Source organism: Bos taurus, chromosome 20, assembly GCF_002263795.3.
Source record: "Bos taurus isolate L1 Dominette 01449 registration number 42190680 breed Hereford chromosome 20, ARS-UCD2.0, whole genome shotgun sequence".
NCBI lineage: Eukaryota > Metazoa > Chordata > Mammalia > Artiodactyla > Bovidae > Bos > Bos taurus.
In genome coordinates this window covers 10,389,677-10,414,920 of record NC_037347.1, presented here as the reverse complement: position 1 = coordinate 10,414,920, position 25,244 = coordinate 10,389,677, and the positions used below count along the sequence as shown (strand labels likewise).

Genomic DNA, 25,244 nt, shown 5'->3' with positions numbered 1-25,244 from the left:
AAATTATACACAGTTTAAAATTTTCCAAAGAAAAATTATGGAATAATAATATACAAACCTGTCATATTTTTGGATCCAAGATTCCTCTATATTTTTAAATCTATTCTGATCAAATTGTATTTCCCACTGCAAGGCATTTATTTCCTACAGAAAAAAATAGCACTTTCAAGGAAAATTACTACAATTAAATCATTCTATGACTTAACAAATAACTGAAATAAATCATTTAGTCATTTCACAGAACTAGGCTAAAGAGAAAACACTAATTATTGCTCAAAAAGAGTCTGTGACATTTGTAAACACATATAACATGCCTCTTTAGCACTCAAAAAGCTTTACTGAAGGTTACTTATCATTAGAAAAATTTCAAATTGTCTAGCTTCAAATTCTGCTGGCTTGAGCCTAGATTTTTCATCACCTCCAATCCATGCAGACCCCAAAATACACTCTTGGAAGTCTGAGCCCAGGACACTCCCATCAAGGGAGAGAAAAACAGACACAGGAATGTGACCACTTAAGAGTGATTCCTATCCATGATGGTTTATCACAGGACAGTGAGTTCCTGTGCTATACAGTCAGACCTTGCTGTTCATCCATTCTGTGTATAACAGTTTACACCTGCTAGGCCCAAACTCCCAGTCTGCCCTTCTCGAACCCCTCACCCCTGGCAACTACAAGCCTGCTCTCTGTGTCTGTGAGTCTCTTTCTGTTTCGTAGATAGGTTCACTCGTGTCATATTTTAGATTCCACATAGAAGTGATAGCATCTGGTATTCGTCTTCCTCCCTCTGACTTACCTCACTTAGTATGATAATCTCAAGCTGCTTCCAATGCTGCTGCCTAATTACCCTTTTAGTGAAGATGAAATAGAAAGAGGCAAGCACTGCAGGGCAAGTAGAGGAAGAAAAATAGAAAAAGAAGAGAAATAGAAGTGTCAGTTTGGCAGGGTTAGCCCATGTGACAATCTGTTTTGGATTATAAGATCCAAAAGGGAAGGGACTGTATGAGGCTGAAGCACATCTGGTAGAAGGTAGGCACAAATGACATAACCATTGGTATGGGGGTCTTTAAGGAAATTCTCTTGGAAAGATTATTGAATTGAACAAGTCCATTGCCAACAAAGGTCTGTCTAGTTAAGGCTATGGTTTTTCCAGTGGTCATGTATGGATGTGAGAGTTGGACTGTGAAGAAAGCTGAGCACCGAAGAATTGATGCTTTTGAACTGTGGTGTTGGAGAAGACTCTCTGCAAGGAGATCCAACCAGTCCATTCTAAAGGAGATAAGTCCTGGGTTTTCACTGGCAGGACTGACACTAAAGCTGAAACTCCAATACTTTGGCCACCTCATGCGAAGAGTTGACTCACTGAAAAAGACTCTGATGCTGGGAGGGATTGGGAGCAGGAGGAGAAGGGGACAACAGAGGATGAGATGGCTGGATTGAATCACCGACTTGATGGACATGAGTTTGAGTGAACTCCGGGAGCTGGTGATGGACAGGGAGGCCTGGCGTGCTGCGATTCATGGGGTTGCAAAGAGTTGGACATGACTGACTGAACTGAACTGATGCTACAAGTGGTCAAATACCTTCTCCAAGGATCTCTTTTGTTCCACAGTTTTTTGAAGCACTGCCTGGGTATGACTTGTGGCTTTGCCAAATATTGCCTAAGAAAAATAAAGACATATCAGTATAAATTAAATATCTGATCACCCTTATATACAAGGTGAAGTTCACATCTTTATTCTTCACATTTTTATTTTAAGACAGCAGAAAACTGCCTTGAGATGAGAAATCCCACAGGGACCACCTTTCGTATAGAGTTTGATAGTTCAAAATCCGAAGATCTTGGTTTGTTTCTTTCCAAATGAATGTGAGAATGAATGAATGAATGGATGAATGGATTTCCCACACAAAAATGAATCCATGAACATTCACAGCAGTCTGATTTATAGCAGCCAAAATGTATTAATATAAACCACATAAATGCCTATCAGGTGAATGGGTAAGCAAAATGTGGTATATCTATACAATGGAATATTATTTGGTAATAAAAAAGGAAGCAAGCACTGACACATACTACAACATGCATGAACCTTAAAAATATGCAAACTAAAAGAATCCAGAGGCACAAGAATCTAGACACATATTGTATGATTCTATTTATGAAACAGAAAGGGCAAAGCTGTAAAACAGATAGCAGATAGTGCTTGTTGGAGGATAGGAATAGGAGTAACTGCTAATGTGTAAGAGGTTCCTTTTGGCGGGTGATGGAAACAGTATAAATTAGGTTGTGATGATGGTTGCTGCTGCTGCTAAGTCGCTTCAGTCGTGACTCTGTGTGACCCCATAGACGGCAGCCCACCAGGCTCCCCCGCCCCTGGGATTCTCCAGGCAAGAACACTGGAGTGGGTTGCCATTTCCTTCTCCAATGCATGAAAGTGAAAAGTGAAAGTGAAGTCGCTCAGTCGTGTCCGACTCTTCGTGACCCCATGGACTGCAGCCCACCAGGCTCCTCCGTCCATGGGATTTTCCAGGCAAGAGTACTGGAGTCGGGTGCCATTGCCTTCTCTGGTGATGATGGCTAAACAAGTCTAAATTTAGTAAAAATAAATTGTATGCTTAAAACAAGTGAAATTTATGACACATAAGTTTTATCTTAATAAAGCTGTTTTAAAAATCTGTAGCTAAAAAAAAAAAAACAACCAACTGTATTAAGCATTGATGCTTTTATTTTAAAAGCTAAAACCAGGGAGTTACTTGGTGATCTACTGGTTAGGATTCAGCACTTCCACTGCCATGGCCCAGGGTTCAGTCCCTGCTTGGGGAACTGAGATCCTGCAAGCTGTGCAACACAGCCAAAAATATAAAAATAAAGATAAATGAAAAAGAAAAGCTAAAAATCATACTACTTATCACTGGAATGTGTACCTGATGAAAGTTTGAAAATAACTTCTTACCATGCTTTGAAGAATTTTCAATGCTTCCTCTTTACCTTCAAGTTGTCTTTGAGATGCCTCAAGTTCAGTTTTCAAAATTTCTACCTCCTGAGGAGAAAAATATAATCAGTCTTCCTATCTGTAATATATGCAGATATAGTTTACATTTAAGCTCAACATTCACTTTGACTCAAAGCACTCTGACCTTACAAAATGAGGTTGGAAATTCCTCCAGGCTATATAAGTGGACCAGAGAGGCTAAAACTGAGATCATTACTATCAGGTATCAGTTATGGCTAAAAGCCCAAATCTTTTGCTTTTACCTATGTAGGCCACACAGTTTGTGTGTGTATGTGTGTGTTTGCTTCCGCTTTTTGGCCACACATGAGGCTTGTGGGATTGTGTGTGTTTGTGTGTGTATTTGCTTCTGCTTTTTGGCCACATGTGAGGCTTGTGGGATTGTAGTTAATTCCCCAACCAGGGATTGAACCTGAGCTGCTGGCAGTGAGAGTGCAGAGTTCTAACCACTGAACCACCAGGGAATTCCCTAGGCTCCACAGTTAATAATTGGGAGAAAAATCTTTAGACCACGTAAACAAAGCACATGCTCATCCACACAGCTCCATGAGCTATTAATATTATGGCTTGCACTGCGCTCTCTATCCCAAAAGATATGTTCAAGCTTTAACCCCTGGTACCATAAATTCGACCTTATTTGGAAATAAGGTCTTTGCAGATGTAATTGAAGTCATACTGGATTAGGGTAGGCCTCAATCCAGTGACTGGTGTGATGCGGCTACAAGTCTGAGACTGTTGGTGGCAACCACCAGAAGCTAGGAAGGTTGTAAAGGTCCCTCTAGACCCTTCAGAGGTTACATGGTCCACCCACACCCTGATTTCAGGCCTTTGAAATTAAAAGATGCTTACTCCTTGGAAGGAAAGTTATGTCCAACCTAGATAGCATACTCAAAAGCAGAGACATTATTTTGCCAACAAGGGTCCGTCTAGTCAAGGCTATGGTTTTTCCTGTGGTCATGTATGGATGTGAGAGTTGGACTGTGAAGAAGGCTGAGCACCGAAGAATTGATGCTTTTGAACTGTGGTGTTGGAGAAGACTCTTGAGAGTCCCTTGGACTGCAAGGAGATCCAACCAGTCAATCCTAACGGAAATCAGTCCTGGGTGTTCATTGGAAGGACTGATGTTGAAGCTGAAACTCCAGTAGTTTGGCCACCTGATGCGAAGAGCTGGCTCATTGGAAAAGACTCTGATGCTGGGAAAGATTGAGGGCAGGAGGAGAAGGGGACAACAGAGGATGAGATGGCTGGATGGCATCACTGACTCGATGGACATGGGTTTGGGTGAACTCTAGGAGTTGGTGATAGACAGGGAGGCCTGGCGTGCTGCGGTTCATGGGGTCGCAAAGAGTCGGACGTGACTGAGTAACTGAACTAAACTGAGCCTCCATAACTGAAAGAGAATCAATCTGCTCTTTTAAGCCACCAGTGTGTCAAGGCAGCTCTACGAAACGAGTAGAGCAGCTTTCACCAGAAGAGTTCACAAATGCGCCTGAAGACAGCTTTCCTGTCCCTGAGAGGACAGCCACCCGCATTGAAACTCCTACTCCCAAGCAAGATGGATGACCTCCACAGACCCCCTGGGCGCTTTCTGGTCCTCTGACTTGAAAGAGGTTAAATTAAGTCAGGTTATTTCAATCCACACACTCTGGGAAGACAGATGAAAGGGAGGGACTAGTATTTTCTCTAGGAGATTAGAGAAGTAAGGTGGAAAGGAGAACAGGAAGGCATGTTTACATAAACAGCCTTTTTGAGAGATAAGGAGGTCAGTTAGAAGTTAGGAGCTTGCCACCATGGCTCGAGAATGTCTGGAAGGCCAACAACTGCATTCCATGCCATGTTAGTATCACTTAAACAAAATGTCAGTGGTCTTCATTCACATGCGAATTTGTATATCAGCCTGAGTACCTACCTCTAAAGTTTCATGAAGATATTGCCTTAATTCCACATTTGACAACTCTGAATTAGAATCTATTAGAGGGAGAAAAAATTAAATATTTATTAAATATTTTCTTAAATTAGTTAGATATAGGACATTTGTTTACAAGATATCAAATATCAAATACAGGCTTTCCCTAAATTGAAAAGAGAAAATAATTGTAATAAAACAATGATGATAAAAACAGGTAGCTTAAAACACTCCACAAATGAAAAGCACATACTTTTGAATCAAAAGATTCTTTAAAAAAAAGGACTCTTAAATAAAACTGTTGTTAATGAATTGGTTAACTACTATAACCACATACAGTATCAGAAAACATGAATGTTCGTGAGTGAAATAAATGAATTTTGGTGTTTGGCTTAAGCCTATTCAATATCATGATATAAATATCTAAGAAATAACCTAAATTTAGTTTCTTTCCAAGCGGAATGATGAGAACTCTCTAGTAACTTCAATTATTCTCTCCTTAATGTGATCAATTGAGACATTAAACTGAGTTTCCCAGGAACTTCATTTTCATTGCAGTCTCACTGGCAACAGAAAAACACTAAACTGGTAAATTAGAGCAAGAGGGCAGGAAGTAAAAAGAAGCAAAACAATTAGAATATTTGGAAGTACATTAAAGATTTCTCCAAATTTTTTTTTGCTATTCTGAACTTTCAGGAACATGACAGTATCCAAGGGAAAACCTAAGTCATGTTTTTACTCTGATAATTCAGGGTTCCAAGGAGGGACAAAAGCGCCTCTGGGCTGACAGTGACAAGTTCTATTCTGTTATACTTGTGGTGGCAGAATAATGGCCCCCAACAACGTCTACATCTTAATCCCAGAGCTGTGAATACCTCGCAAAAGGGATTTTTGCAGATGTGATTAAGAACTTGGAGACAGGAGATTATTCTGGATTATTCTGGCAGCTGGGCCAAATGTAATCACAAGGCTCCTTACAAATGAAAAGAGGAGGCAGGGGAGTCAGAATTAGAGTGATGATGCAGCGGGAGAAAGACTCGACCGGCGACTGCAGGCTTCAAAGATAGAGGAAGGGGACCATGGACCAGGGGACTCAGCCTCTACAAGGTGGAAAAGGCAAGGGACAGGATTCTCCCCTGGAGTTTCCAGAAAGAAGGCAGTCACGCTAACACTGTGGTGTTAGCCCAGTGAAACCTACCTTGGGCTTCTGACCTACAGAACTGTAAGAGAATAAAATTTGTGTTGTTTTAAACCATTACATTTCTGATCATTTGGAAACTGCCTATTAGCAAGAGGAAACGAATACCATATTCTTACCTAGAATCAAGTCAACTCTGACGAAAAGACAAAAGTCCATAAACTCCCAAAATAGGAGCTCATACCATTACTATTTTCCTGGGTTGGGGAGATCCCCTGAAGAAGGAAATGGCAATCCACTCCAGTACCCTTGCTTAGAAAGTCCCACGGACAAAGAAGCCTGGGAGGCTACAGTCCACGGGGTCGCAAAGAGTCGGACACAGCTGAAGGACTTCACTTTCACTTTCACCATTACTATTATTTCTTATTTATATTCCAGTAGTTTCCTAAAGTTTCTAATGCTCAGTTTTCAACATCTTTCTTGCAAAACAGTATCCATCCTCTATGCATGATAAAGACTTTGAAGAAAAATATATAAATAATCTCAATTTCAAGAAGGATTCTGAAGGATAGACATCAGTCCCTAGCTGCAACATGTTATTTGTACATATGAAACCATGTTTCTTAAATTATTTTCATGCTGTTCCACTTTGGAGGGGAAGTTTTACAACAGTGGATTACAAAAGATTCAGCCACACCAGAGCTGTGCCCCAGTGCAGGCAGGGGCTCGTCCACCAGTTCCCAGTCACTTCAGGGATGTTAACATTGTATCACAAGATGATTCTGAATGTTAGTCTCTCCTTAGTGTACAAGCAGAATTTATGTTTCAGATCAGATCAGATCAGTAGCTCAGTCATGTCCGACACCTTGCAACACCATGAACTGCAGCACGCCAGGCCTCCCTGTCCATCACCAACTCCCAGAGTTCACTCAGACTCACGTCCATTGAGTCAGTGATGCCATCCAGCCATCTCATCCTCTGTCGTCCCCTTCTCCTCCTGCCCCCAATCCCTCCCAGCATCAGAGTCTTTTCCAATGAGTCAACTCTTCGCATGAGGTGGCCAAAGTACTGGAGTTTCAGCTTCAGCATCAGTCCTTCCAAAGAAATCCCAGGGCTCATCTCCTTCAGAATGGACGGGTTGGATCTCCTTGCAGGCCAAGGGACTCTCAAGAGTCTTCTCCAACACCACAGTTCAAAAGCATCAATTCTTCGGCCCCCTTCTCCTCCTGCCCCCAGTCCCTCCCAGCATCAGAGTCTTTTCCAATGAGTCAGCTCTTCGCATGAGGTGGCCAAAGTACTGGAGTTTCAGCTTCAACATCAGTCCTTCCAAAGAAATCCCAGGGCTCATCTCCTTCAGAATGGACGGGTTGGATCTCCTTGCAGGCCAAGGGACTCTCAAGAGTCTTCTCCAACACCACAGTTCAAAAGCATCAATTCTTGGGCGCTCAGCCTTCTTCACAGTCCAACTCTCACATCCATACATGACCACAGGAAAAACCATAGCCTTGACTAGATGAACCTTTGTTGGCAAAGTAATGTCTCTGCTTTTCAATATGCTATCTAGGTTGGTCATAACTTTCCTTCCAAGGAGTAAGTGTCTTTTAATTTCATGGCTGCAGTCACCATCTGCAGTGATTTTGGAGCCCAGAAAAATAAAGTCTGACACTGTTTCCACTCTTTCCCCATCTATTTCCCATGAAGTGATGGGACTGGATGCCATGATCTTCGTTTTCTGAATGTTGAGCTTTAAGCCAACTTTTTCACTCTCCACTTTCACCCAGAGCCTTTTGAGTTCCTCTTCACTTTCTGCCATAAGGGTGGTGTCATCTGCATATCTGAGGTTATTGATATTTCTCCCGGCAATCTTGATTCCAGTTTGTGTTTCTTCCAGTCCAGCGTTTCTCATGATGTACTCTGCATATAAGTTAAATAAACAGGGTGACAATATACAGCCTTGACGAACTCCTTTTCCTATTTGGAACCAGTCTGTTGTTCCATGTCCAGTTCTAACTGTTGCTTCCTGACCTGCATACAGATTTCTCAAGAGGCAGATCAGGTGGTCTGTACTCCCATCTCTTGAAGAATTTTCCACAGTATATTGTGATCCACACAGTCAAAGGCTTTGGCATAGTCAGTAAAGCAGAAACAGATGTTTTTCTGGAACTCTCTTGCTTTTTCCATGATCCAGCGGATGTTGGCAATTTGATCTCTGGTTCCTCTGCCTTTTCTAAAACCAGCTTGCACATCAGGAAGTTCACGGTTCACATATTGCTGAAGCCTGGCTTGGAGAATTTTGAGCATTACTTTACTAGCGTGTGAGATGAGTGCAATTGTGCGGTAGTTTGAGCATTCTTTGGCATTGCCTTTCTTTGGGATTGGAATGAAAACTGACCTTTTCCAGTCCTGTGGCCACTGCTGAGTTTTCCAAATTTGCTGGCATATTGAGTGCAGCACTTTCCCAGCATCATCTTTCAGGATTTGGAATAGCTCAACTGGAATTCCATCACCTCCACTAGCTTTGTTCGTAGTGATGTTTTCTAAGGCCCACTTGACTTCATATTCCAGGATGTCTGGCTCTAGGTCAGTGATCACACCATCGTGATTATCTGGGTTGTGAAGATCCTTTTTGTACAGTTCTTCTGTGTATTCTTGCCATCTCTTCTTAATATCTTCTGCTTCTGTTAGGTCCATACCATTTCTGTCCTTTATTGAGCCCATCTTTGCATGAAATGTTCCTTTGGTATCTCTGATTTTCTTGAAGAGATCCCTAGTCTTTCCCATTCTGTTGTTTTCCTCTATTTCTTTGCATTGATCGCTGAAGAAGGCTTTCTTATCTCTTCTTGCTATTCTTTGGAACTCTGCATTCAGATGTTTATATCTTTCCTTTTCTCCTTTGCTTTTTGCTTCTCTTCTTTTCATAGCTATTTGTAAGGCCTCCCTAGACAGCCATTTTGCTTTTTTGCATTTCTTTTCCATTGGGATGGTCTTGATCCCTGTCTCCTGTACAATGTCATGAACTATGGAACCTCATTCCATAGTTATGACAAATTAAGATTAATTTTATTTTGAGAATTTTATGATATCCCTAAAATAATCTGAAGCCTGTGTCCTGCCTTGTAACACTCTTTCCCCAGATGAGCTCCAGGCCTGCAGTGCTCAAATGTCACCTCCTCAGGGAGGCCCTCCTGGATCTCTGCTTGAAACAGCAGCACCTCTGCCCTCCAATCACTTACTGTCTTTCCATTTACTACTGCCTAATGTTATATAGTTGATCTGCAGGTTTATTTTCTGTGTCCTCTACCATGAATGTGACCTCCATGACCTTAGAGCCTTTGACTATTTTGTTCACTGATGTTATTCCCAGAACCTGGTACTGTCGTGGGCACCTAATAGGTACCCAGTAAACGTTTATCAAATAAGACCAAAAAATTTAAAAATGAAATATACCACTACTTCGCAAGAAAAGTAAGGTAAGTAATCACTTATCAATATTACTAACATATATGTCAGCTAGTCAGTCCAGTCGCTCAGTCGTGTCCAACTCTTTGTGACCCCATGGACTGCAGCAAGCCAGGCTTCCCTGTCCATCACCAACTCCTGGAGCTTGTATGTAATGCCACAGAATAACTACTTCACAATTTGTATAATACTTGGAAACAGAAGGATCAATTACTTTTATACCATCACCAATCAATCTCTAGAGGTGAATAAAGATAAATTTCTAAAACCCATGACGGTTTTGGTGCCCCATCTTCACGCACTGGAAGGGTGACAGCCTTGATCGCACTCATAACGGAGAAAAGAGGAGGAGGACAGTAGGCATCCTTACCGGTGCTACTTTGTCGCTTGTGATGGGGAATTCGGGGCCCTTCCAGGTATGTATCTTGAAAGCTCTTCTGTCTGGAATACTGAAAAACGGCACTGTTTCTTTTGTCCCCATTTCTTGAAAAAAGGGGAGGACTAGAATTCTTTCCATCTGATCTTTTTCTAGATTTAAATAAATGTGAAACTGGCACTTCACAAATGCCGCCAGGCCTTCTTCCAAGGCCATACCCTAGGTCGCCTTCTGCCGTGTCATCGTCCTCTGTTTCCCAGGCCTGCCCCTCTGCCTCACTCGGCAGCCTTGCCACTCTGCTCATCAGTCACGTGCCTTCTTTACAATGGGCTGCCCTGCTGGCTCAGCAGTAAAGAATAATCCAAGAATAATCCGCCTGCCAGTGCAGGAAATGCGGGTTCTGTCCCTGGGTCGGGAAGATCCCCTGAAGCCTTCTTTACCTAGTTACCTGTAGTTAAGAAAAAACAGCAGTTAAAATCCAATCAGTATAATCAGAGTTGGGTTTGCCAGGGAAGAAAAGTTCCTTTCTGCATCATGCTGGCAGAGCCAGCGACGCACAAGCACACAGATGCCCCTGGCAACCCAACTGAAGCTATTTAACATTTCAGGACTTCTTAAATAAGAAAAAGAAAAATCTGACTCTATATTTCTGAGGACACAGGACAGGCTTTTACTGATTCCAGTAATAACTGATCAGGATGAAGAGATCAGGCTTTGCCAAGGAAACAACAGTCTTGACAAATGAGCTTCCAAAGGAAAGCATTCAGTTTTCACAAGCCTAAGAGCTGTACAAAATTCAGCAGTCTTGGGAGTTCCCTGGTCGGGGAATAAGATCCAACAAGCCGCGAGGTGCAGCCAAATATATATATAATCCAAAAAGTGTCTGAAAAATCAGCTTCCAATGACTAAGACCATCCTATCCCTGTCCTTTATCCTTCATCTGCCTGAGATACTTAGGACTCTTACACTCTCTCCTACAGCTCTGCTTGGTTCATTGTCTATTTCTGTGCAGACACAATTAGGAGACGTTTTGCTGGGTCAGTGACAGGTGGGAGGGAAGAAGGTTCCCTCTCCTGCCCCTACATCATCCCTCCCTCTCTTTTTTCTCAAACCAGGTCACATCTGTGATCAAAATCCTCCACCGTTTCTCAGCACAGAGTACATGTCAAAGCCCTTCCAATGGTGAGGGGCCCCAGGTTCATCTCTCCTGGTACCCTCACCCTGGGCCAGCTGCCCTGACCTCCCTGGTGGTGTGGACCCAGTCAGGCATTCCTGGCCCAGAGCTTCGAGTTCCCCATGCCCTGAACACTCTTTCCCTAGGGGATGCGCAGCTGGTCCCTCGCCTCTTTGGATCTTTCCTACAGTGTCTCCTTCTCACTGCTGCCTTTCCTGGTACCCCACCTAAATTTGCCAACTCCTCCTCTCTCTCCTCCTTCTCTGCCTGATTTTTCTCTTTGGCATTTATGACCTTCTAGCATGCCCCTCCATATTTTACTCATTTTTCAAAGCACACCACCAGAAGGGGGAAAATAGTACAAAAGGGAGCCTAGGGAAGACTATGGTTTTTCCAGTAGTAATGTCTGGATGTAAGAGTTGGACCATAAAGAAGGCTGAGTGCCTAAAAATTGATGTTTCTGAACTGTGGTGTTAGAGAAGACTCTTGAGAATCCAAGGACAGCAAGGACATCAAACCAGTCAATCTGAAAGGAAATCAACCCTGAATATTGGAAGGACTGATGCTGAAGCTGAAGCTCCAGTACTTTGGCCACCTAATGCAAGGAGCCAACTCATTGGAAAAGACACTAATGCTGGGAAAGACTGAAGGCAGGAGAAGAAGGGGGTGACAGAGGATGAGATGGTTGAATGGCATCATTGACTCAATGGACATGAGTTTGAGCAAACTCCGGGAGATATTGAAGGACAGGGAAGCCTGGTGTGCCGCAGTCCATGGGGTCACAAAGAGTTGGACACGACTTAGCAACTGAACAACAACAAAAGGGAAGCAGAAGGTGGCTCTGGCTTGTCTGTGATGCTTCTTAAAAAGCAGGGTGTCCTGAACATTTCCTCTGCCGGAGCCCAAACCTGCTCCTGAGGGTGCCAAGTGGAATGCAAGCTCCACGGGGTAGAGACTTTTGTCTGAATCACACTGCAAGCCCAATGCCTAAACAGTTAGCAGAGACATGATCTGTGCTCAACACATACTTTTAAATAAATGGATAAAGGAAGGAAGGAATAAACAAACAAACCGAGGGACTTCCCTGGAGATGCAGTGGTTAAGACTCCATGCTTCCACTGCAGGGGGCATGGGTTCGATCCTGGTCAGCAAACTAAAATCCTGCATGCTGAACGGCGCAATCAAAATACATAAATAGATACATAAATAGTAGTGTTAGTCACCAGAGAAGGCGATGGCATCCCACTCCAGTACTCTTGCCTGGAAAATCCCATGGATGGAGGACCCTGGTAGGCTGTAGACCATGGGGTCGCTAAGAGTCGGACACAACTGAGTGACTTCACTTTCACTTTTCATTTTCATGCATTGGAGAAGGAAATGGCAACCCATCCAGTGTTCTTGCATGGAGAATCCCAGGGACAGGGGAGCCTGGTGGGCTGCCGTCTATGGGGTCGCACAGAGTCGGACACGACTGAAGCGACTTAGCAGTGTTAGTCACTCAGTCGTGTCAGACTCTTTGTGACCCCACGGACTATAGTCTGCCAGGCTCCTCTGTCCATGGAATTCTCCAGGGAAGAATACTGGAGCGGGTTGCCATTCCCTTCTCCAGAGGATCTTCCTGACCCAGGGATCGAACCCGGGTCTCTTGCATTGTAGGCAGATTCTTTACCATCGGAGCTACAGATATATAAATAAAAGACAGATAAATAGATAGATAAATAAACAGACAAATTAAAAAACTGAAATACTTGCCTGGGGTAAAAAACTGAACAGTCACCTTGGTAAGGCTCCCTACTGGATAACCTGGGACTAACTGCAGGTGAAAATGCCATACAGAGAAATGCCCATCACTGAGCCCTCGCACAAGGAGCCCACTGTGGCCACCTGCCTGGTGACAGTGGCCTGCCTGTTGGCTGAAGAGCACCGGAAATGCCCAGCCTTGCCCTCCAGTACCAGGGCAGTTAAGAGGGCCTTTTACCACCAGGCATTTCAAAACAGCTGCTGTGCTGAAGCTGTTTAGGAACATTTCATCCTTTTCTCAAGACTCACGTTTTTTAAAAAAGGAAAACAATCAGATCTGACATCCTTTCTAAATGCCCTGCTGTTTAAGTAGCTGCTTACAAGGACATTCAAAATGGTTAAATCTCAATCTTGTGTTTTTGCTGAAGTCGCTCTCTTAGTTTGCTGCTATTAAAAGCAGACACAGATGCCAAATAAATCTATCATGTTTTTGAAGGGGATCCTGGTGCCTTTAGGGCCAAGGTACCACATATTTTCAGTGTTTAATAACAAAGGCCCTCAAAAAATTTTAAAAACAAAAAAAGGCCCTTAGAACACTGGAAAAGATACATCATAAAAGAAGGTACGTGGATGGAAAGAGACTCAGCATCATTCATCATGAAAGAATTGGAGATTTAAACCACAGTGAGATTCCACCACCTACCACGGACAATTCCAAGTGCGCCGAGGATACGGACACCACACACACAGCAGGCAGGAGTGTAAGACAGTACAACCACTGAAAAAGTCTGAAGGCTTCTTTCAAACAAGTGACCCGTCAGGTGCATTCACCCAAGAGAAATGAAAACACTGTGCCTACAAACATGTGTGCATGAATGTTCACTTCTTTGGCTGATATTCAAATTAGCCAAAAAAACCCTGAAAACAACCCAAATGTTCAGCAACAGGAAAATGAACATACTGTGGTAGTCCACACAAAGAATATACTCATTAATAGATAACGAACTTCAGACGCATGTGATAATATGAATCTTACATTATCCAACAGAAGAACCATATACTGTATGAAATCTGGACCAAGAGACAACAGATCAATGGTTTCCTGGGGTGGGAAGGATGAGGGAACTTTTCCGGAGTGATGAAAACGTCTTGTGTCTTGACTGGATGGTGGTTTGTCAAATTCATTAAACCATATGTTTACAATGGTACCTTTTATTATATGTAAATTATACCTCAATAATAAGCTATTAAAAAATTTTTTTTTAAGTAAAGGATCTTTTAACTGGACTACGGGAAAAGATTAGAAGTGTGTTAAGTGGTTGTATTGTCCTCGGTAAAAAAATCATTAAACTGGATGTCTTACATTGGTAACAACTTTTAAACCATGATCTAATAATTGCCAGCACTTGTTGCTTACTAGACACTATTCTAAGTGCTCTACTTAGATTATTCTATTTAATCTCCACAAACACTTTAAAAGACAATACTACTATTGTTTAAGTCTACCTAGAACCATTACACTGAAGTACAGAGAGGTTAAATAACATAGCTAGAGGACAGCCAGATTCTGAATCTAGACTCCTCATGTCAAAGATACTGCTAGACTCTTAGACCTTGCTTTCTATCTTTCAGAGCATTTTAATGAGATTAATATCAGCGTAAACCAAGTTTCTATTACTTATGACATCAAATAAAACTGAGAGTGAAAGTCTAGGATACTTAGTTTGGCCAACACTCAACACAGTATATTGGACCCATTTTCCCCAAAAAATTTTCATGAAATTTATATGTTTATTCCTTTATATGTTTATTTCCTAAATAAGTCTGTCTATTTTTATTTGTCAAGGTTGATAGGAAATTACTTATTGAATCAGAGACTAATCCCTAAGAGGCTGCACTAGAGCAGATTTCTGCTTATAAATTCAACCTCCTGCCTCTGTTAAGAAGGGTGTGGTCAGGGTCTGGCAGCCAGCAGTGAAGAAAATGGAATTGGTCAAGACAAAGGAAAAAAGCAGTAAGAGGAAAGAGTAAGCAATCACAAGATCAGCTAAGAATATTTTTCAAAGTGCCATATATATTCAGGTATCATAGGTATACCTTGCCACTATTCAGAGTTGAATATGAGATTTCACATGGTCTAATGCTCTAGTGTTTTTTAAAATGTAACTTTGGGACACTTTTATATACTAAGTCTAGAGTGACTTTTTCATCACTCCAGAAAAGTTCCCTCATGCTCTTTGAAGTTATCCTTCCCACCCCAGGCAGCCATTTATAACAGTAATCTGTAATGCAGTCAAACTTGACTTTTAGAACACATTTCTTATAAGAAAGGAGAAAAGACTGACGTTACATTCCATTCAACCACTTTTAAATGCATCCAAAGTTATCAACCAGGGAGGCAGCAGGAGGTGTGACAGAGAAAGCCCTGATCCAGGAGGCCTGGGTTCACATCTCACACCACCTGCTGCTCTGATTCTGGGCAAGTCATTTAACCTCTCAGAGCCTGTGTCAGAATTTCCAAAACGGGTTTAAGCATGGCTACTTTATAGGTGGATTTGGGGCACTATTAATATACTTGAAATCAATGTTGGTTGATATGAATTTGAGTTTTAGTGTCTTCATTTGTCAAGTCACAGGACTGGATAAGACTCTTTTGTTCTTTAGACCTCTAAAATTCTGATTCTATTGCAGCATTCTTCCAAGGTGTGCCCCAGGGAACCCTGGCTCTCTGGACTATTCAGTGTTGCTAGGAATAAAAGGATCCTTTTGGTTTTATTAAGGGTGTAAAATTATACAGAAACTTACACGGCAGTGGCAGAGCCAGAACTAGAAACCACATCTCTGGCTCCCAGCCCCCTTGCGAATGGCCCCTGGATGAACAGATGACGGACTGTGAGCAGACAAGCTCCTACTCTTCCGTTAAAACAACCCTGAATGGGACATGGGTCTTCCTAATTCCTAAATCTAAGACCTAGCCTCCTAATCCCTAAATTTAAGACAGCCTCATCCCTCTGTCTCCTCTACCTCTGCACAAGCTATGATGCTACTGACTCGCCATGTCCAAGTCCCTCTTGGCACACAACCCCACAGGGGTCCCTGACCGCCTCCTACCTGCCCACTCAGACTCCTTTTCCTCTTCCTGTCCCTTTTGTATATATTTGGCTTCCTCTCCTAAATACTTTAAATATACATCTCCAGCTGGTTATCCTGCCAACAACTCAAACACAGGTTGTTCAAAAATACTTTCATTGCGCTCCCCACCTCCACCCCAGGTCTCCTCCTGAGTCCCCCATTTCTGCAAATCCATCAACCATGCTCCAAAACATTCAGGGACAAAAAACTCCAGGATTTAGGCTTTTCCCCTTTTTCTTATTTTCTGGCCTTCAGTTGTCAAGTTTTCCACAAAATTTCCCCAAGCCATGTCCTTCTTTGGGCTGCCTTGGTGGCTCAGTGGTAAAGAATCTGCCTGCAACGCAGGAACCACAGGAGAAGCAGCTTCAGTCCCTGGGATGGGAAGATACCCTGGAGGAGGAAATGGCAACAAACTCCAGTATCCTTGCCTGGAGAATTCCACAGATAAGAGTAGCCTGGAGTGCTACAGTCCATAGAGTCATAAAGAGTCAGACACGACTGAAGCAACTTGGCACGCACATACGCTTATGTCTGTCTTTGCACATCGACGTCATAGCCCTGGGTGAATTTCTTTAACCTCTCCTGTGCTAAACCAATACTCCCCTAACTGCTGCCAAGTCAATCATCTCCAAGCACACATCCAATAATGCCCCTCTCCTGCCCTAAGACAAGCCACAGCTCCCATGGCATATACAGGGAAAGCAGGTGTCACCCTTTTCTATAAGGTAACTGCAGCTTTCACCTCCTGTGCCACGTGAACTCCCTGGGCACGCTCTGTGCTTCCGTGTGAGACGTATTTTACCTGCTCCCAGGCCCCCGCAGCCTCATCTCCTTAAAGTCTCTGCTGCAGCCACTCTCCACCCCAGGGATCCCTTCTCGTCTCAGGACCCCTCAGTTCACGACAGCCACTCCCTTCAGTAGCCCTCCTGAGTCCCCGGGGCCAGAAGCGATTTCTCCCACCTCTGAGCCCTCCTAGTTCAGTGTTGTACCTTTCTAACAGTCCTTCCTTCCTTCCTGACTTGTGTTTTTATTGTACACGCCCCTAATGTGTGTGTCTCATTTACTTGTGCATAACAGGTGTTCCAGAGACACTTCATAGATGGAACGGAAAAAGAAAACAGATTCCTGCTTGGAAAACTTGAACTAGAAACACCCACACCCACTAGCCGGACAGCTCTTTCCTTAGCAAACAAGTTGATCAAACAGACACCTAATTCCTGGCAAAAAAGGAAGTGACGTCAGCCCTTTCTGTAAACAATGGTCTACTGCATATCACTGTAGAATTCTGTTTAAATTTTTATGTTAAAATAATTTTAGATATACAGTAAGTTGCAAAGATAGTACCATGAACTCCTGTATACCCTTTACCCAAATTCTTTTAATGAAGTATTAGGGTACATTTATCAAAAATAAGAAATTAACAATGATACACACACTTAACTAAACCATATATCTGTATGTGTGTTAGTAGCTCAGTCGTGTCCATTTGGGACCCCATAGACTATAGCCCTCCCGGCTCCTCTGTCCATGGAATTCTCCAAGCAAGAATATCAGAGTGGGTTGCCATTCCCTTCTCCAGGGGATCTTCCGGACCCAGGGATCAAACCCAGGTCTCCCACATTGTAGGCAGATTCTCTACCGACTGAGCCACCAGGGAAGCCCTAACTAAACCACATACTTTATCAGAATTTCCCCTTTCCCTTTGTTATTGTTCAGTCCCTCAGGCCTGTCCAACTCTGCAACCCCATGGGCTGCAGCACGCCAGGCTTCCCTGTCTTTCACTATCTATCTCCCGGAGTTTGCTCAAGCTCATGTCCATTGAGTCGATGATGCCGTTCAACCATCTCATCCCCTGTCATTCCCTTCTCCTCCTGCCCTCAATCTTTCCTGCATCAGGGTCCTTTCCAGTTTCCCTACTTAAGTCCTTTGCTGTTCGAGGATCCAATCCAGGATACCACAATTCATTTAGTGAGCTACAGTTTTAACGTTCATAATTAGTAGAAAAACTATAGAAAAAGTAATAAAGGAGGAGGGGGGAGAGGCAGAAATAGAGTCTTTCAAACCTATTTCTCATTTCCATAATGTCAGACAAGGCCATTAACTAGCATAAGGGAAAGGAGGAGCCCGTTTACCAGCTTGTCCACAACCTGCGGAGTTACTCGAATTTGCGCAGCTGCGTCCTGGGGTCTGGCTCCACACCCTCCCCAGATCCCTGGCGAGTGAAGAACTGAGAGTGGGGCAAGGCGAGGGGCACCCTGGCCGACTCGCGCCGCCCGCGTCTCGCCCCGACGGCCCCTAAGCGCGCTCACCGGGCGCGAGCTTCCTCGCCGCGCGCGCCGCCGCTCCTCCCGCCACATGACCGCGCGGTGCGGCCCCGATCCGGAAGGCGGCGCGGCGCCCGGGTCCCTTGGCCCCGCCCCCTACCTCGGCGCCACCGTCTGAGCTCTCCCGGTTAGGGTGCGGGGACTAGGAGCTCTGTGCGACTTGGACACTCATAATGTCCCCAGATACAGCGCAACCGAGTTATAAATAATAGCTCGAGACCTCGAGAAACGACGAGGTCGTGTGTGCGTCACTGAAGGTAAAATGAACTGGTTCAAAGCTTAAGCCTCTGCTGCTGCTGCTAAGTCGCTTCAGTCGTGTCCGACTCTGTGCGACCCCATAGACGGCAGCACACTAGGCTCCTCTGTCCCTGGGATGCTCCAGGCAAGAACACTGGAGTGGGTTGCCATTTCCTTCTCCAATGCATGAAAGTGAAAGTGAAGTCATGCCCGACTCTTAGCGACCCCATGGACTGCAACCTACCAGGCTCCTCCGTCCGTGGGATTTTCCAGGCAAGAGTGCTTAAGCCTCTAGGAGTCGCTTAAGAGAAGGATGGAGCTGAGCTGTAGAGGGGCTTTTGAAAAGAAGGGTTTCAGAGCCGAGGAATGAGGAGGTCTTGCAGGCCAAAGGAACTGCCAGGGCGAAGGCTAGGCAGTGGGAGGGAACCAGAGGGCAGGGCCTGGAGAACTGCTACTGAGGAGATCCATTCCTGTGAATTTCCTGAGAAAGACCCTACCTCCCTTCAACTCCACCCAAAATGTGCCAGTCCTTAGCTTCCTCACCTGGTGCAATGATTTTGATATTTCCTAATACCTCGTGTGAAGAGTTGACTCATTGGAAAAGACTGATGCTGGGAGAGATTGGGGGCAGGAGGAGAAGGGGATGACAGAGGATGAGATGGCTGGATGGCATCACTGACTCAACGGTCGTGAGTCTGAGTGAACTCCGGGAGTTGGTGATGGACAGGGAGGCCTGGCGTGCTGCGATTCATGGGGTCGCAAAGAGTCGGGCACGACTGAGGGACTGAACTGAACTGAACTGAATGCCCGACAGGGCTTCCCAGGTGGCTCAGTGGTAAAGAATCTGCCTGTCAACGCAAGAGACGAGGGTTCAATCTCTGGGTCAGGAAAATCCCCTGGAGGAGGAAATGACAACCCATTCCAGTATTCTTGCCTGGGAAATCCCATGAACAGAAGAGCCTGGCGGGCTACGCTCCATAGAGGCACAAAGAATCAGACACGGCTGAGCACACACGCATGCCACCCTGTAGTAGGTGATGTGGACCTATCCACGGGCCTGTCTCCTAGACTCCATCTTGGTTAAGAGATGCAGGCGCACACGTGGGAGGGCCCTACCACGAGGGCAAGACTCTCTCTGAGCCCTCCCATGTGTCTATTCACACATATCTTTTTCTTCCTGTAAACACTTGTTTCACTACTTTACATCTCTCCGTGGGAATTCATTTCTACACAGGTGGCGGGCCAGGGCCTTGTCACTAGTCACAGGTTCCTGGTGGTCTAGTGACTAGGATTTAGCACTCTCACTCCCAGAGCCTGACTTTCAGTCTCTGGCCAGGGAATCGAAATCCTGCTTCAAGCTGCTGCAGTCCGAGGCCACCTGAGATCATATTTCGTTCATCCTTCCACTAATACCACACTGACTGACTTTACTCTTCACAGCAAATCTTGAAATCATTTAAGTCTTCTAACTTGGTTCTTCTTCATCGTTGTCTGGTTATTCTAGTTTCTAGAATACAAATTTTAGATTCAACTTATCAATTTTTATTTTAAAAGAGTATGTTGGAATTTAATTTATACATCAATTTGGAGAAAACTGACATATTAATAATATTGAGTTGAAATTCATCAACAAGGTGTGTGCATGCTAAGTTGGTTTCAGTTCAGTTCAGTTCAGTCGCTCAGTCGTGCTCGACTCTTTTCGACCCCATGAATCGCAGCACGCCAGGCCTCCTGTCCATCACCAACTCCTGGAGTTCACTCAGACTCACGTCCATCGAGTCGGTGATGCCATCCAGCCATCTCATCCTCTGTCGTCCCCTTCTCCTCCTGCCCCTAATCCCTCCCAGCATCAGAGTCTTTTCCAATGAGTCAACTCTTCGCATGAGGTGGCCAAAGTACTGGAGTTTCAGCTTTAGCATCATCCTTCTAAAGAACACCCAGGAGTGATCTCCTTTAGAATGGACTGGTTTAGTCGTGTCTAAATCTTTACGACTCTGTGGACCGTAGCCCTCCCAGGGTCCTCTGTTCATGGGATCCTCCAGGCAAGAATACTAGAGTGGGTTTCCATACCTCCTCCAGGGCATCTGGATGCATCTCCTGCATTGGCAGGTGGGTTCTTTACCACTAACACCACCTCGGAAGTCCACAAACATGGTATATCCACCTATTTGGATCTTTTGATTTCTCATTTGAGCTTTCTGCATGCAGAGTTTGCACGTATTTTGTTAGATTTATACCTAAAGTATGTAATGCTTTTTGGTACCATTTAAAATGGTATTGTTGTTTTAATTTCCAAATGTTTGTCATTACTGTATAGAAATGCATTGTCTTTTCTGTATTGGTCTTGTATCCTGTGGCCTTACTAATGTGACTTATTCAAGTAGCTTCTGTGTGGATTCTCTTTGGAATTTCTGCATAAACAATGTTAACTGAGAATAGCTGATTTCTTTCTTTCAGCTCTGTACATCTTTTATTTTCTTGCTTAATGAATTGCCTAGGACTTGCTACTGCTAAGTCACTTCAGTCGTGTCCGACTCTGTGCGACCCCATAGACGGCAGCCCATCCGGCTCTGCCGTCCCTGGGATGCTCCAGGCAAGAACACTGGAGTGGGTTGCCATTTCCTTCTCCAATGAGTGAAAGTGAAAAGTGAAAGTGAAGTCCCTTAGTCGCATCCGACTCGTAGCGACCCCATGGACTGCAGACTACCAGGCTCCTCCATCCATGGGATTTGCCAGACAAGAGTACTAGAGTGGCTTGCCATTGCCTAGGACTTACAGGATGACCAATTTGCTTTTTATTCACTAGTCTCACTTAACAAATTATATTTTTCTAATCTCCCCTTCCATAAAAATAAACTCCTTAAAAAATAAACCTCTGGATGGATTTTAGGGATCCATAAATCCCTTAAAAATATAACATTTTATGTTAGTATGTAGATCTGTATTTCCTTGAAGGAAGTGGGTTCATAGCTTATATGACTGTTAAAGGAATTTATATCATCAAAAGGATTAAGGAACTAAATCTTTAGTAAAAGCACAGGTATAATTTCCATGATCTTGTTTTCCTCATATGCAACAACCAGAGTTATTAAGAACAGGGTTTTGTTTTTCAGCTGTGCCATGTAGGATCTTATTTCCACAACCAAGTATCAAACACATGGCCCCTTTGGTGGCAGCTCAGAGTTTTAACCACTGGACTGCCAGGGAAGTCCCCCAAGACAAGGTGTTTTTTCCACCTTGCCCTCTCCCCGCTCAACTGGAAAGAATAAATAGTTCTCTGCAGATCTGACTCTTGTGTTAAAGATAAACACAAATTCAAATGTTGTTAGGCACTGGTGGTAGGACATGCTTAGAATGCAGAAGAAATATAGCCCCACTAAGGCCAATACCTTATTTCAAAGCCCACAAAAATAAAAATATACCAAGAAGGGCATAAGGGGGGAAAATGACTGTTTATGCATATGTCAAAGCTTATTAAGACACTTTCAAACTTATGCTCCCTACAATGGAAGCCCAGAGTCTTAACTACTGGACCACAAGGGAAGTCCCAGGACACTTTTGAGAAACTGAATAAATCAGGTTAAGAACTCTCACAGAAATACAAAATGATTAAAAATTTGCCACACTTTTATCTCAAGTTTGGTTTATATCATACTGCCTATTTAAACAAAAAGTTTACAAGTAGGTTTGGATAAAACCGAGACAAACAATAAGCAGGTTTATTTTTAAGACTTTTTTCCAAACAACTATGAATGTTAAAGCATTGTGATGAAAGCATTACATGAAAACCTTGGCCTGAAATTAATAAGCATATTTATATTTTTAAGAGTCTTATAATGTATATAGTTCAGTATTAGATTCCATTATTTCCTTTGTTCAAGGAACATCTTAATATGAGGCAATGTTAGTGTTAGGATGGATAAGTAGTAGCAGTCACTTGACAAGAGGATTTAGTGAATCCTAGTGAAAAAAGTCCTTTCTAAACAGATGACTGGGAATTCCCTGGTGATCCAATGGTTAGGACTCCATGCTTCCACTGCATGGGGCATGAGTGGGTTCGATCCCTGGTCAGGGAACTAAGATCCCACAAGCCACGTGGATTGGCCAAAACAAACAAAGTATTAGGGATCCAAAGGAAGATACACAAATGACTAACACATGGAAAGATGCTCAACAGCATTGGTCGTTAGAGAAATGTATCAAAACCAAAATGAAGCTACGACTATGTATCTACAGGATGGCTATTAGGTGAACAGTAGCAAGTGTTGGCAAGAATATGGAGAATTAGATCCCAATACATGGATGGTGAGAATAGAAAGTAATGCAACCACTTTGGAAAACATTTTGGCATATCCTGAAAATGCTAAACTCGGTTGCAATATGACCTAGCAATCTCTCTCTTTGCTATATCCAAGAGAGTTGAAAACATACATCCACACAAAAACTTGTGCACTAATGTTCATAAAACATAATACCCGAAATGGATACGATCCAACTATGCTGCTGATGGAATGGATAAACAAGATGTGGAATAGCCATACAGTGGAATATTATTCAACCATATTAAGGAATGAGGTACTCATTAAGCCTCCAACATGGATAATCGTGAAAACACTATGCTAAGTGAAAGAAGCCAGATATGAAAAACCACATATTGTATGATTCTATTTATATAAAATCTCCAGGATATGCAAATCTATAGCAACAAAGTGGACTAGTAATAGCAAGGGGCTAGGAGAAGGGAAGAATGAGCAGTGACTGCTAATAGGTATGGGATGTCTTTTGGTTGGGGTGATGAAAGTGTTATAGAATGGGGTAGTTGCACAATCTTGTGAATACGATTTTTAAAATGGACTGTACACTTTAAAATAGTGGATTTTATATGTGAGTTATAGCTTAATAAAGAATAGGAAGGTCTGTATGTTCTAAGATGGTATAATATCCAAAATACATTAAATGAAAAAAAAATGACACAACAGTTTGCATGGTATGTTGCTGCTGCTGCTGCTGCTGCTAAGTCACTTCAGTTGTGTCCGACTCTGTGTGACCCCATAGACGGCAGCCTACCAGGCTCCCCCGTCCCTGGGATTCTCCAGGCAAGAACACTGGAGTGGGCTGCCATTCCCTTCTACAATGCATGAAAGTGAAAAGTGAAAGTGAAGACGCTCAGTCATATCCAACCCTCAGAGACCCCATGGACTGCAGCCTTCCTACATCCATGGGATTTTCCAAGCAAGAGTACCAGAGTAGGGTGCCATTGCCTTCTCCAGCATGGTATGTGGTAACCATATGCTTAAAAGAAAAAAAGGAAGCACACACATGCTACCATATGCTTAAAAAAAGCACACACACACAACACACCCACAAAATGCTACCATATGCTTAAAAAAAGCATACACACACACACATCCAAACCAGAAACATTCTTTCCTAAAGGGAGGGAAACTAGCAGTGGCTGAATAACAGGGTGGCCTGAAAGGGAAGCCTACCTTTCTAGTACAGGTCTTCCTTGACTTATGTTGGGGTTACAGCCTGATGAATCCATCATAAATTGAAAATATCCTAAGTCAAAAATGTGCTTAATACGCCTGACCTACCAAATATCACAGCTCAGCCTAGCCTGCCTTTTTTTTGCCCGCCCCCCCCCCCCCCCCCCCACTGTGGAATGTGAGATCCTAGTTCTGCAATCTGGGATGAACCCACAACACCTAGCAGTGGAAGCTCGGAGTCCTAACCACTGGACGACCAGGGAAGCTCCCATCCTAGCCTACCTTAAATATGCTATCTTAAACGTAAGAATACTTACATTAACTTACAATTGGGCAAAATCATCTTAACATAAAGCCTGTTTTATAATAATTTGTTGACTGTCTTGTAAGTTACTGACCGCTAAACTGAAAGAGTAAACGGTTGCACGGTGCAGAGTGGCGGTGAGTTTTATCGGCTGTTTACCCTCATTATCACCTGGCTGACTGGGAGCTGCAGCCACCCCCACTCCCTACTATCACAGGTAACATGCTGCATGCGGATCGCTAGCCCAGGAAAACATCCAAATTCAAAGCATGATTTTGAAAGAGTCAATTCCTAGGCAGGTTGATAGTAAGTCTGGGGTCCCTGAGGAAAAGTGGGATCTGGGGCTCTCAAAGAAGAGGTAAGTTTCTGGAATTCTCAAGGAGGACGAAAGGACAAACGTTTTTTTTCTACATTCCTTAGTAAGGACTATATAACAACAATGTCTCTGGCTTGAGGACAGTTACTTCTTCCTGAAAACCTTGTGGCTAATCCTGTTACCTTAAAATGTAAATTATGGGAGGGGTCTAGTAAGATCTTTACAACCTTGAGACATTCTTTTGATTTATTGTAATAACTAATTAAAAAAGCATATAACTCCCTTGCTTAGACTAGGAAGGGGGGCTCTCTGTCCCCCTTCCGATGTCTGTGTCAGAAGCTTTCTCTGTCCTTTTTATACTTTAATAACACTCTGCTACACAAAAGCTTGAGTGATCAAGCCTGGTCCCTGGTCCCGAAGCTAAATCTTCCTCACAGATCACAAATCAGTCATCATTCACCATAAGCTATCAATTTCTAGTGTGTATGTTCTCGCTTTTGCTCCATCATAAAGTCAAAACATCCTAAGCTGAACCATTTTAAGTTGGGTACCATCTGTATATGCTTTTGTACATTTTGAATTCTATACAGAGTGCAAGTATTACTTCTTTTTTTTAAGAAATAAAAATGGAAAATTGA

The 25,244-nt window shown here is 43.3% G+C and overlaps 1 protein-coding gene and 1 non-coding gene across 5 annotated transcripts in view; both read right to left on the bottom strand.

Moving 5' to 3' along the window:
- The window catches only part of CCDC125 (coiled-coil domain containing 125), a 32,001-nt gene extending 13,036 nt beyond the window's left edge, over positions 1–18,965 (bottom strand). The window contains exons 1-6 of one of the 4 annotated variants that reach the window (XM_059878860.1): positions 18,742–18,965; positions 9,885–10,338; positions 4,921–4,979; positions 2,955–3,041; positions 1,584–1,661; positions 59–144 (exon numbers count right to left, since the gene is read on the bottom strand). In XM_059878860.1, the coding sequence (XP_059734843.1) occupies positions 59–144; positions 1,584–1,661; positions 2,955–3,041; positions 4,921–4,979; positions 9,885–10,194 (620 nt within the window). In that variant the 5' untranslated portion in view covers positions 10,195–10,338; positions 18,742–18,965. The other 3 variants (XM_024981440.2, XM_005221446.5, XM_010816711.4) reach the window with 3 other exon arrangements.
- Positions 3,403–3,475, bottom strand: TRNAE-CUC (transfer RNA glutamic acid (anticodon CUC)). Its single transcript has one exon. It is a non-coding gene; the product is annotated as a tRNA-Glu (tRNA).
- Positions 18,966–25,244: the final 6,279 nt, after the last annotated feature.